The sequence below is a fragment of the Cloeon dipterum genome, chromosome 4 (genome assembly GCF_949628265.1).
Source record: "Cloeon dipterum chromosome 4, ieCloDipt1.1, whole genome shotgun sequence".
NCBI lineage: Eukaryota > Metazoa > Arthropoda > Insecta > Ephemeroptera > Baetidae > Cloeon > Cloeon dipterum.
Genome location: NC_088789.1, coordinates 29,300,322 through 29,312,639, shown reverse-complemented (window position 1 = coordinate 29,312,639; position 12,318 = coordinate 29,300,322). Strand labels below are relative to the sequence as shown.

Below are 12,318 nucleotides of genomic sequence, written 5' to 3'. Positions count from 1 at the left end.
TTTGCTGATTATTTAAATCTTTCAAGAACTCGTGAAGATTTAAAGAGAAAAAATTTAAAGATCATACAATTTCTTCCTTATTTTTTTGAATAAGATTAAATTTATGCCCAATAGAATGTTCTTTAGGACAAAAAGAAAGTCCAGCAGACCACGAAATCCTTTTTTGCCGGAAAATTTGGTAAATACACCCTAAAATTTGCACAAAAATGTTATTTACGCTTTTTAAAAGCGCCGGTCCTTAAAAATAAGCAATCGAAAAGGAGATATATTGTGAGATGCTGCGGCTTCAAGAGGTGCCTCCCAGCAAAAAACAGCACCACCAGAATTTCCGTAAATACCGTAAGATTGAATTAAATGACAATATTAAAACTTGTGTAAAAAGAGAAATCGCGCCGTTTGCGTGTCAGACACCACAGTTGACGTCACAAAAAGCGACCAGCAATGACGTTTTCACGGAAACGACGCTTCCCGCTTCGTCCGGCACTGGAACCTCAGCATCAGAGGGTATTGTGCCTGATTTTTCTGGCACGTGTATGTTCACACTGATTCATATTATTTGAGCGCAGCTGTAGAAAATCTGAGGGAGAGTTCGGCTCCGACCGGCGTGGACCCCACAACACTGGCCGCCACACAGCTGGACACTGGTCCAGTTACATTGCCGACTGACGTTCCTGCAAATCAAGAAACTGTCTCGAGAACCCAAATGAAAGCTTCCTCCAGTACCTTCTTGGAAGGAACCACTATGGTCGTCGAGGGAACAACTATTACAACAATAATAACTTCTTCTTCTCATGCTGCCAGTTTGAGTAAACAGAGTTTTAATTTCTTCAGAATTTTTTTATGAGATCATTTCTGCTTATTAATATAATAGCATCAATTTCTGAGAATATATCAACAACCACAGCACCAACAACGACGACAACCACAGTCTGCCAATATAGATTCGATTATTGTAATTTTCATTTTTGACCTAATAATTTTTCCTGCAGTTCCCTCCATACAACCACGCTTGCGATGATTTTGATCAATTTCTATTAGCGGTATAGCAGAATATTTTCAATTTTTTAGTCCAATAACAACTTAATGTCTTGAATCCCAGAATCCAACTGTTACCATGCCATCTAGCGGTATATAAATATGTGTAAAAGTAAAAAGGTCTTAAAAAAAAAAATTTAATTCCCAAGGAGATGGAGCTATGGAGACTTCGATCTGCGGCAGAAAATATTACGTATCTAAGGCAACGGTAATAATGTTGATCAAATAATCAATCTTCAAATCATTAAAAAATAATCAAGGCTTCGAGGAACGATGCAGCTTTGCGGTGCAAATCGCTTAAAATGGCCCTTCTGACCGTTACCTCCTTTGAGGAAATGGACTGCCTGTCCAAATTTAAAGGTTACAAACAATTTAATTTTTTAAAAAAAGGAAAATAATCTCGGGACACTTAAATTAATGTTCAAATTATAGCTGCAACATATTGGACAAGTGGCTCGAAAGAAGAACCAATCTACAAAATGGAAAGGTACAAGTGGTGTTCGACGGGGTTCGAGATTTCTTCCAATTTAATCGGCTCAGAGAGATTTTGGTCAACGCCCAACGCTACCTCTGACCTCGAGCGGTGTCTCGCGTTCAGCAATTCTGACCAGAAAAAAGGATTTTCGCACAAAATGTGCACAGACCTGCTTCCCTACATTTGCCAGTACACGGTCGACTGCCCCAAAACATGCAACAAAAATGTATTATCTGTAATTTTCTTATTTTAAAGCGAAATTAAGTTATATTAAACGCGCAGAATTCCCTCTTTGACGCCAATGGCAGCATTTTAAGTTTGTGTTGACTTGAAAGATGTTTTATTTTATAATAAAAATAAATTTGTTTTAGAAAAATCCCTCTATGGTCTGTGGTACAATATCGGAAACTTCACCTATTTGCTAGGAAATAAGCCGGTAAATTAAATCTCAACCAATAAAACCCTTGAAAATTAATCTTAAACTTTCAATCCAGCTTAGTTGGTTTGATAGCTATCAGCAGTGTTGCGCACTTGGAATGGAAACTCTGAATTTGGGTAGCTTGTCAGAGCAAAATATGCTGACTGCTTTTTCCCTGACTTTTAATAAAGGTATATATTTTTTCTCTTCCCCGAAAATGAAGATTTTCATATTTTTAACAGACAACTGGACTGCGAATTTCAACTACTGGACGTCAGGCACCCAGAAAGGAGCCCCAGTGGGGAATTTTTCTTGGTGCGATCCCGGAGGGCCGAAGCCTCTCGTCTCCTCTCTTATTTGGCAGCGCGGCCAGCCGGACAACCAGGGCGGAAACGAAAGCTGCGTCCACTTCCGCTTCGTGCTGAACAACACGGGAACGATTCTCTCCGACAGAAACTGCACCAACAAATACATTTACGCCTGCAAAGTGAGGAGCATAATTATTTTATTGAGAAACTTTTTATTTAAAATGCATGGAAAGGGTTCATTGACGACAACTCCCAAGCCCTGCAAGGCCTCGTGTATCGCTTCCGCCTGCACCAGAAATGTATAAAAAATAAATCAAAACTCAAATAGACTCTAATTTTGTGATGTGCATTTCAGCCAAATTTATTCGCAGGCTTGGAGCTGAGGGGTAGGTCCTTTTGAATTTTCTAATCAAATTAATTCCCATCTAAAATGGCATCCTAATTATACTGATTATCAATTTAATAATTTAATTGAATTGTTATCAGACTTCTACTCATATGGCAGTTGGTATACCGGCTGCGGACGAAATTTATTATTTCATAACATCTCAGTTTGTCTTCCATCCTGTATAAGATTTAGTATTAAATGCACAAATAACATAGCAGGGAAATTGGACGGAGGCACGAAGCACGTGTTGCTCGATTGGCTTGACCGTGGCCACGCTTGAAACGTCTGGGAAGTCACAGTGCTTGTCCAAAGTTGTCGCTAGTAAAGAATAATATCAATTTCAGATAATTAAATTAGTTAAATTAATGTTTTTCATAGAAAATGAAGATGCAGTTGGCGACTGGTGGTTGTCTGGAACCGATTTGAACTGCGAATCGAACTTCCATTGGTGCTCGAATGACCGCGGATTCGTGAGTAGCGAAATCGCGTGGAAGAGCGGCCACCCGAAGGCCGGCTTTGATTGCGTATATTTAGAGGCGAGGAACGGATCGATGCTCTTGGCCACGGACAACTGCGACGAGAAAAAGAAATTTCTGTGCGAAGTGAGGAAGAAAGGCACCTCTGGCATCGCCATGCAGAGGGAGTGTGCTGAAACCTGGGACATATCACCCGGTAAGAGTTAATTTTTTATAATTACCGCTAATAAAATATCAATTAACAGAGGAAATTGATCTACTGCTGAACGTGTTGGCTTTTTCGACGGCAAACATCACACAGAATTTAAAGGTTGAAGACTTAATTTGCATTTTTAGACAGCATAATAATTAAAAAATTGAGCAGTGCTTCCTGAAATGCATCGGTGTGGAAGTTGGAATGGTTATTCCTATTAATTGTAATTTATTTTATAAAATAATCAAGGATTTTTAAGATCGGCTTTGGCGATCTGAACGCAATTGCAACCCTCCGAAATATTGAGTTGGTCTCAATGGAAGACCCGGTAAAAATGGAGAGAGGATTTGTCGCCTACGACGAGTGCAGTGGAAAGAGTTTGTGATTCCTAGCACTTTTGAGTTCTTTATCACGACAAAAGTTTTCAGAATCGGACGACGAATGCGTGACGGCCTTTGAAACTTACAAGTGCGGCATGGATAAAGAGCCTGGCATTGTGAACGAAATCGTGATGAACAATGCTGGCAACAACACGGAGGTAATTTTCAAATTTGGAGGAGAAGAAATCGATGGTTATTGAATTTTTTTAGCTTGTCCCTCCAGTGCCGTGCATTCCAATTCCCCGCACTTGCTGGATGGAAGAGACGCTTCCTTGCGTTGCAGACGTAAATTTTGATATATAATTTTCTCCATTAATTATTTCATCTTTAAATGTAGGAAACCCTGATTGCGGAGTTTAAAAGCACTGGATATAGTAATACCGAAATTATATTTTAATTAAAAACGGAAATATTTTTATTAATTTTAATTTTTTATTTAGCCTCCATTGGAAAGGCAACTGCATTTGGTCCCAGCCTCAACCAAACAGCATTTGTCTCGAATGCTAGCTCAAATATTGGATATGTAAAATGCATTTTTCTTAAATTAATAATATGTTTTAAATTTTAAAAAAATGCAGAATGTTGCTTTTGCGTACACATACTGTTGTTCACTGAATATGAAATTACTGGAGCCCGAGACTTTCAATGATTGGTACATACCCTTCAGAGCATATGGTAATTGATTATTATTATTTGAATTTTAAATATGATTCCGGTTTCATTTAACACATTTTTTAACAGCGGGAAATGGCTACTTGTACAGTCCAGTGGCTGGGACGCGGTCCATCAGTCCCTATCGGGATGTTTGGTGCAGCAACGGCAAGCCGGTGAATGGAATTCTCTTCGAGGACCGATGGAAATACGACAATATCAAAATCTTCTGTCAGAGCACATTCATCGTGTACCCTTTAATTGCAGATGAAATGTGGGTGGTTTCCGTTCCAGGAGCCGATGTTCCGAATGGAATGATCAAGCAAATGAGCAATGCCAGCGCCACTTATAACGTAGCAAATGAACCTGGCAAAATCGTTGGATTATTTTTTTGCGTGCCAAAATGAGCACGGACAAAAAAGCTGTTGGTAATTCGATTATTGCTATGAAGTTTGTTGGATGCCAATACGGAAACTGCTTTTAAAGTGGAATGATACTGGGCAACAATTGAAAATTATTTGAATTGTTGGATGCCATAAACAATTGATCGATAAACAATTTGTTCAACAGTTTGCAATAATAAAAAACAGCCCTTACTACAATAAAAATTCAAATTTTGCCAATTTTCTCCAAAATTTACAGTGCTTGAACATATTTTCTTGGCATATTCCGATTACTCTAGTCGAGATCAGTCCAGCGGTGTATGCCACTTATTGGGGAAACTCTTGGTTTTTTGAAATTAAATCGGATTTCAAGTAAGGAGACAGCCCTTACCATTTGAAAAGCACGGTAACTTTCCAGCCAATTTTCTCAAAAAATTGAAGTGCTTCTTAGGTCAATTTAGGCTTTAATTGAATCCTAAGGGACGAGTTTATGTATTCGCAACAAGCATTTTCCAGGCTTTTCCAGTATCATTCCTCTTTAAATAATTAAAAATTAATTTAAAACGTCAGGGTATCAAGTAAGATGTCTTGTTCTCAAGCTTGATTTAAAGTCAGAATGTTTTTATAATTATGTTAATTTTGATTTTGACACCTGACACCTTATATCAACCGTCAAAATCGTGTTTCTCTTATACTTTGAAACATTTAAATACTTGTATTATCGCACGATTTATTTAAGCCAGCAATGACGTAATTATAATGTGTGCTGGTTGTGGTCCTATCGCTGTTGATACACACTCTTTTCTCTGTCTGTTCTGAGTGAATTTTTGGTTGTGGGTTTTGTGAATTTTGTTACATTTTTAAGACTTAACAGTGTGTGATACCCTAGAGGATTCGGAACATACTAAGAAAAGTAAAATATATGTATAAACGTTGAAGAAAATTTACGATGTATGAGCAATGTAAAGAAAGGCGCATTAAAAAAATCTACAATAATTGCGTTTAATCATTTCCATTACACTGTTAACACAAATATGCTCGATAAAGGATAAAAAATCAATTTTAAATTGTGGTTTTTATCCTTGGTGTTCATGTTCACCACAGAAACTATAACATAAAAATATTTTTTTTTTCAGAAAAATGGTGAATAAAACTCGCATGAGTTAAGGCGATAAATTAACATGAAAATACTATTTCGCAACAATTCTGTGGTAGCAGTAAACGGATTGCACAGAACGGAAATAATGCAGCAGCCATCGTTTTGTGAAATCCCCTCTGTTTTATCGTGACGAGCGTCACTTTACTAGTAAAGAGAGAGTGTTGGCTGCATCATTATCAGCCGACAAAAGCTGCTGTGAAAATGAGGATTAGTCCCGCCGTTCTGCTGCTTATTCTACTGCTGCTTCAGTTTTCACAAGGGGCTAAAAAACAGGCTAGTATTAATTTTCGTTTCTCTGCCTTCTCTTTATCAGCTTAGTTTCATATATTTATCAAATGATTAAGCATAAAATTGCTGATTTTTTAATATTGTTCTCTTACGTAACCAGAAAAAGGTTAAAATTGTTATGGTACACTTAAAATAGACATTTTAACTTGGCAATTTTCTTGTTTCCTTTTCAAATGGCGTAGAATAATTACAATTTCATTAGCTAAATAAAAAAAAGATAATTATGTATAGCTGTTACGCTGTTACGTATAACTAATTGTAAATGTTTTGTTTTTATAACTCGACGCTTTTGCTGATTATTTAAATCTTTCAAGAACTCGTGAAGATTTACTCAACAAATTTAAAAATCATATTTTCTCTTCCTTATTTTTTAAAATAAGATTAAATTTATGCCTAAGAGAATGTTCTTTAGGACAAAAAGAAAGTCCAGCAGACCACGAAATCCTTTTTTGCCGGAAAATTTGGTAAATACACCCTAAAATTTGCACAAAAATGTTATTTACGCTTTTTAAAAGCGCCGGTCCTTAAAAATAAGCAATCGAAAAGGAGATATATTGTGAGATGCTGCGGCTTCAAGAGGTGCCTCCCAGCAAAAAACAGCACCACCAGAATTTCCGTAAATACCGTAAGATTGAATTAAATGACAATATTAAAACTTGTGTAAAAAGAGAAATCGCGCCGTTTGCGTGTCAGACACCACAGTTGACGTCACAAAAAGCGACCAGCAATGACGTTTTCACGGAAACGACGCTTCCCGCTTCGTCCGGCACTGGAACCTCAGCATCAGAGGGTATTGTGCCTGATTTTTCTGGCACGTGTATGTTCACACTGATTCATATTATTTGAGCGCAGCTGTAGAAAATCTGAGGGAGAGTTCGGCTCCGACCGGCGTGGACCCCACAACACTGGCCGCCACACAGCTGGACACTGGTCCAGTTACATTGCCGACTGACGTTCCTGCAAATCAAGAAACTGTCTCGACAACCCAAATGAAAGCTTCCTCCAGTACCTTCTTGGAAGGAACCACTATGGTCGTCGAGGGAACAACTATTACAACAATAATAACTTCTTCTTCTCATGCTGCCAGTTTGAGTAAACAGAGTTTTAATTTCTTCAGAATTTTTTATGAGATCATTTCTGCTTATTATATAATAGCATCAATTTCTGAGAATATATCAACAACCACAGCACCAACAACGACGACAACCACAGTCTGCCAATATAGATTCGATTATTGCAATTTTCTTATTTGACATAATAATTTTTCCTGCAGCTCCCTCCACACAACCACGCTTGCGATGATTTTGATCAATTTCTATTAGCGGTATAGTAGAATATTTTCTATTTTTTTAGTCTAATAACAACTTAATGTCTTGACTCCCAGAATCCAACTGTTACCATGCAATCTACTAGCGGTATATAAATATGTGTAAAAGTAAAAAGGTCTTAAAAAAAATTTAATTCCCAAGAAGATGGAGCTATGGAGACTTCGATCTGCGGCAGAAAATATTACGTATCTAAGGCAACGGTAATAATGTTGATCAAATAATCAATCTTCAAATCATTAAAAAATAATCAAGGCTTCGAGGAACGATGCAGCTTTGCGGTGCAAATCACTTAAAATGGCCCTTCTGACCGTTACCTCCTTTGAGGAAATGGACTGCCTGTCCAAATTTAAAGGTTACAAACAATTTAATTTTTTTTAAAAAAGTAAATTAATCTCAGGACACTTAAATTAATGTTCAAATTATAGCTGCAACATATTGGACAAGTGGCTCGAAAGAAGAACCAATCTACAAAATGGAAAGGTACAAGTGGTGTTCGACGGGGTTCGAGATTTCTTCCAATTTAATCAGCTCAGAGAGATTTTGGTCAACGCCCAACGCTACCTCTGACCTCGAGCGGTGCCTCGCGTTCACCAATTCTGACCAGAAAAAAGGATTTTCGCACCAAATGTGCACAGACCTGCTACCCTACATTTGCCAGTATACGGTCGACTGCCCCAAAACATGCAACAAAAACGTATTATCCAAATTTTTCTTAATTTTAAAGCGTAATTTTACTCTATGAAATGAGCAGAATTCCCTCTTTGACGCCAATGGAAATATTATCAGTTCGTGTTAATATAGATTTTTGTATTTAAATTAAAATTCCTATTTTTAGAAAAATCCTCCTATGGTCTGTGGTACAATATCGGAAACTTCACCTATTTGCTTGGAAACAAGCCAGTAAATTAAATCTCAATCAAAATAACCTTTCAAATTTAAATCTTAAAAATTTCAATCCAGCTGAATTGGTTCGACAACTATCAGCGGTGTTGCGCTCTTGGAATGGAAACTCTGAATGTGGGCAGTTTGTCGGAGCAAAATATGCTGACTGCTTTTTCCCTGACTTTTAATAAAGGTTTAAATTTTTATCTTATTAAAAATATAAGAAGATTGTGATATTTTGACTTTTTAAGACAACTGGACGGCGAATTTCAACTACTGGACGTCAGGCACCCAGAAAGGAGCCCCAGAGGGGAATTTTTCTTGGTGCGATCCCGGAGGGCCGAAGCCTCTCGTCTCCTCTCTCATTTGGCAGCGCGGCCAGCCTGACAACCTGGGCGGGAACGAAAGCTGCGTCCACTTCCGCTTCGTGCTGAACAACACGGGAGCGATTCTCTCCGACAGAAACTGCACCAACAAATACATTTACGCCTGCAAAGTGAGGAATATAATTATTTTATTGAGAAACTTTTTATTTAAAATGCATGGAAAGGGTTCATTGACGACAACTCCTAAACCCTGCAAGGCCTCATGTATCACTTCCGCCTGCACTAGAAATGTATAAAAAAAATAAATCAAAACTCAGTAGACTCCTATATTGTGATGTGCATTTCAGCCAACTTTATTCGTAGGCTTTGAGCTGAAAAGTAGGTCCTTGAAATATTTAATGCACGCGTTAATTAAATGTTTCTACTCTATATGATATACTAATTATATCAAATGATTAATTATTTAATTCATTTTTAACAGACTTCTACTCTTATGGCAGTTGGTATACCGGCTGCGGACGAAATTTACTATTCCGTAACATCTCGGTTCGTCTTCCATCCTGTATAAGATTTAGTATTAAATGCACTAATAAAATTTTAGGGAAATTGGACGGCAGCACGAAGCACATGTTGCTCGATTGGCTTGACCTTGGCCACAATTGAATCGTCTGGAAAGTCACAGTGCTTGTCCAAAATTGTCGCTAGTAAAGAATAATATCAATTTCAGATAATTAAATTAGTTAAATTAATGTTTTTCCTAGAAAATGAAGACGCAGTTGGCGACTGGTGGTTGTCTGGAACCGATTTGAACTGCGAATCGAATTTCCATTGGTGCTCCAATGACCGCAGATTCGTGAGCAGCGAGATCGCGTGGAAGAGCGGCCAACCGAAGGCCGGCTTTGATTGCGTCTATTTGGAGGCGAGGAACGGATCGATGCTCTTGGCCACGGACAACTGCGACGAAAAAAAGAAATTTCTGTGCGAAGTGAGGAAGAAAGGCACCTCCGGCATCGCCATGCAGAGGGAGTGTGCTGAAACCTGGGACATCTCTGAAGGTTAGAGAAAGAAAATCCCTATTTTTATTCTACTATAAATTTAAATTTAATAGAGGAAATTGATTTACTGCTTAGTGCGGCAGCGCTGTCCTCTGCAAACATATCGCTGAATTTAAGGGTAAGTTGAGGTTATTTTTCTATAAAATCCGGACTGTAATATTTTGAGTGCAGTGCTTCTTGAAATGCGTCGGAATTGAAGTTGGGATGGTTCGTGATCTTTTAGAAATTATATTTTTTAAATTAAACGAAGGATTTTTAAGTTCGGCCTGGGTGGACTGGAAGAAATTGCAATGCTGCGAAACATCGAGTCGGTCTCAATGGAAGACCCCGTTAAAATGAAGCGAGGATTTGTCGCCTACGACGAGTGCAGCGGCAAAAGTTAGTTTTTTATCTATAATTTTAGTTTTATTGATTAAATCAAAATTATCCAGATTCAGACGACGAATGCGTGACGGCCTTTGACACGTACAAATGCGGCATGGATAAGGCGCCAGACATCGTGAACCAAATCGTGGCAAACAATGCTGGCAATGACACAGAGGTAAAAATAAATAAATTAATTAATGTACAAGATATAGGAAAACAAATAAATTTTTAGCTCGTGCCTCCAGTGCCGTGCATTCCCATTCCGCACAGCTGCTGGATGGAGGAGATGCTCCCATGCGTCGCAAACGTAAATAATTTTTATTTTTGGAAAATTACCATTTTTATTTATGCATCTTCATACTCAGGAAAATCTGATTGCCGAATTTAACAGCACTGGTCATAGTAATAACATTTGAATTATTTTTTTTTCATTGATTAACTGATTGATTTTTAGCCTCTATTGGATTGGCAGTAGCATACTTGAACCAAACCGTGTTCGTCGCCAATGCTAGTTTAAATATTGGATACGTAAGAAGTGAATTATTTAAAATAAAATAAAATCACTCTGATAATTTTCTCGCAGAATGTTGCCTTTGCTTACACGTACTGTTGCTCTTTGAATATGAAGTTGTTCGAGCCCATGTCTCCCGCTGATTGGGTCCCCTTTAGAAAATATGGTATTTACAAATGAATAACCATAGATATTTGTGACTATTTAAAAACCAACACAGCGCCACGCTTCAACTGTTTTGGCCTATTGGGTGGAATCCGGTCTCTCAGCCCCGCAGAAGATGCTTGGTGCAGCAACGGCAAGACCGTGCCTGACTACATGTACGAGGACAGATGGAGAAATTATAAAACCAAAATCGCATGCCAAAGCACATTTCTCGCAATCCCTTTTGCTGATAATGAAATGAGGGTGGTTCACGTGCCAGGAGCGGAAATCCCAAATGGAATGATTAAGCAAATGAACAATGCCAGCGCCACTTATTTCACGTCGGAGCCTGGCGCAAATGTTTGCATGTTTATTTGCACGCCGAAATGAGCACTGGCAGAAAAATACACGACTTGTTCATTTCTTTTTTTGCTTTCAATACATATTGATAAATATTTTTCAATGGGGTGGTGGTAATGAATGATAAGTTGCAATTTACTTACTAAAATTAGAGAGTTTTTGTATTTTATCTATCTTAAAATCAAATTTATAGAGGATTTTTTGTTTGAGTTTTATTTTCTTTTGACTATGGCTTCAGATAAACAGAGTTGTGCTTCGGCATCGATAAATAAAATGCCTGGAATTTATATCAGCAGTGGAACAAATTTTTAGTTGAGAGTTCAAATAAAAAATATTTTTGTGCGCTGGAGAAACGTCAGTGTTTTGAATTTTTTCATGTCTAAAGATGGCATTCCTTTGATAAAAATATTGTCTTGAAAATTTACCTTAGAAATTTCCACCTTTTACAACAGCCCCCTGACGATAGGTCGCAATCAGTACTGGCTTTCAGAGTGCAATATAGATAATTGAAAATTCCCTCTTATGCACGCTATATTGCACCCTGAACCCCATGCAGTATTGTCGAGTATCCGCGAGTAGTCAGCAAGCAAAGAATCCACATGAAGAAAAAAATTTTGAATTTTTGAGATGCCAGCTGAGCCTGAGATTCCAAATTCAACGCAGCCAACAAGAAAATTCAGCAGAAGGTGAATTCCTGTCATTATTAAGAGGAACAAAAACGTGGTGAATTTTCGAGTGAAGCATAGTGACAAAACATTTTCCAAATTCGTGGTAGGATGACTATCTTTGCTGAATAGATGTATTACAATCAATTCCAAGTGATTTTTTTTTAAGAAATTTCCTGAAGTCGGAATTAGAGTTAAAAGCGGATTAAAAGCCACGACGTGTGTGGATCACTTCACAGAGTAGAAAAAATATCTTAGGATAAATTGTCATGTTTGTTGTGCTTGTTTGAGCACTTGCAGATAGATCACCTGTATAAGAATGACTTCTTTGTCAGATCCAGCCAGCTCTGGCGCATGCGCAGTTCTCGAATACAGGTTCATATTGTTTTGGCGGGAAAAAAGTTCGCACGTCGCGCTGAACTTTTTGGTCGCAAAAATATCAACTTTCCCTTATTCGACCCTCAAAAATCGATTGGTGTGCTCAAAAACTTCGTCAAAGATGACGGTCTTTAACCAGTTTAAATTTC

General features: G+C 37.9%; 2 protein-coding genes and 1 long non-coding RNA gene across 3 annotated transcripts; all 3 read left to right on the top strand.

The window, feature by feature from the left end:
- The first annotated feature begins 1,175 nt into the window (after positions 1-1,175).
- LOC135943712 (uncharacterized) lies at positions 1,176-4,906 on the top strand. Its single transcript, XM_065490374.1, has 17 exons — positions 1,176-1,243; positions 1,296-1,395; positions 1,468-1,736; positions 2,005-2,119; positions 2,171-2,415; positions 2,470-2,535; positions 2,843-2,945; positions 3,003-3,296; positions 3,346-3,410; positions 3,465-3,500; positions 3,553-3,670; positions 3,722-3,831; positions 3,884-3,958; positions 4,011-4,047; positions 4,114-4,196; positions 4,252-4,348; positions 4,415-4,906. The coding sequence occupies exons 1-17, from the start codon at positions 1,196-1,198 to the stop codon at positions 4,729-4,731; spliced, it is 2,178 nt and encodes a 725-aa protein (XP_065346446.1). The 5' UTR covers positions 1,176-1,195; the 3' UTR covers positions 4,732-4,906.
- Positions 4,907-6,715: 1,809 nt separating this feature from the next.
- Positions 6,716-10,514, top strand: LOC135943711 (uncharacterized). Its single transcript, XM_065490373.1, has 18 exons — positions 6,716-6,770; positions 7,007-7,246; positions 7,908-8,176; positions 8,234-8,267; positions 8,318-8,382; positions 8,443-8,557; positions 8,616-8,860; positions 8,915-8,980; positions 9,038-9,068; positions 9,172-9,236; positions 9,292-9,394; positions 9,452-9,745; positions 9,799-9,863; positions 9,917-9,952; positions 10,006-10,123; positions 10,177-10,286; positions 10,344-10,418; positions 10,503-10,514. Exons 1-18 carry the CDS (start codon positions 6,716-6,718, stop codon positions 10,512-10,514), a joined length of 1,998 nt encoding a protein of 665 aa, XP_065346445.1.
- A 51-nt stretch (positions 10,515-10,565) lies between these two features.
- LOC135943227 (uncharacterized) lies at positions 10,566-11,301 on the top strand. The gene is made up of 3 exons (XR_010575175.1): positions 10,566-10,639; positions 10,695-10,788; positions 10,843-11,301. It is a non-coding gene; the product is annotated as an uncharacterized LOC135943227 (long non-coding RNA).
- The last annotated feature ends 1,017 nt before the right edge of the window (positions 11,302-12,318 follow it).

Excerpts from the sequence above, each read along its gene's own strand:
- LOC135943712 (XM_065490374.1), top strand. The coding sequence starts at position 1,196 with ATGGAGACTTCGATCTGCGGCAGAAAATATTACGTATCTAAGGCAACG. Across the intron at positions 1,244-1,295 it reads ATTACGTATCTAAGGCAACG|GCTTCGAGGAACGATGCAGC; the intron begins GTAATAATGTTG and ends AAAATAATCAAG. Across the intron at positions 3,671-3,721 it reads CGACGAGTGCAGTGGAAAGA|AATCGGACGACGAATGCGTG; the intron begins GTTTGTGATTCC and ends AAAAGTTTTCAG.
- LOC135943711 (XM_065490373.1), top strand. The coding sequence starts at position 6,716 with ATGCTGCGGCTTCAAGAGGTGCCTCCCAGCAAAAAACAGCACCACCAG. Across the intron at positions 8,558-8,615 it reads TTCCCTGACTTTTAATAAAG|ACAACTGGACGGCGAATTTC; the intron begins GTTTAAATTTTT and ends TGACTTTTTAAG. Across the intron at positions 9,953-10,005 it reads TCGGAATTGAAGTTGGGATG|TTCGGCCTGGGTGGACTGGA; the intron begins GTTCGTGATCTT and ends AGGATTTTTAAG.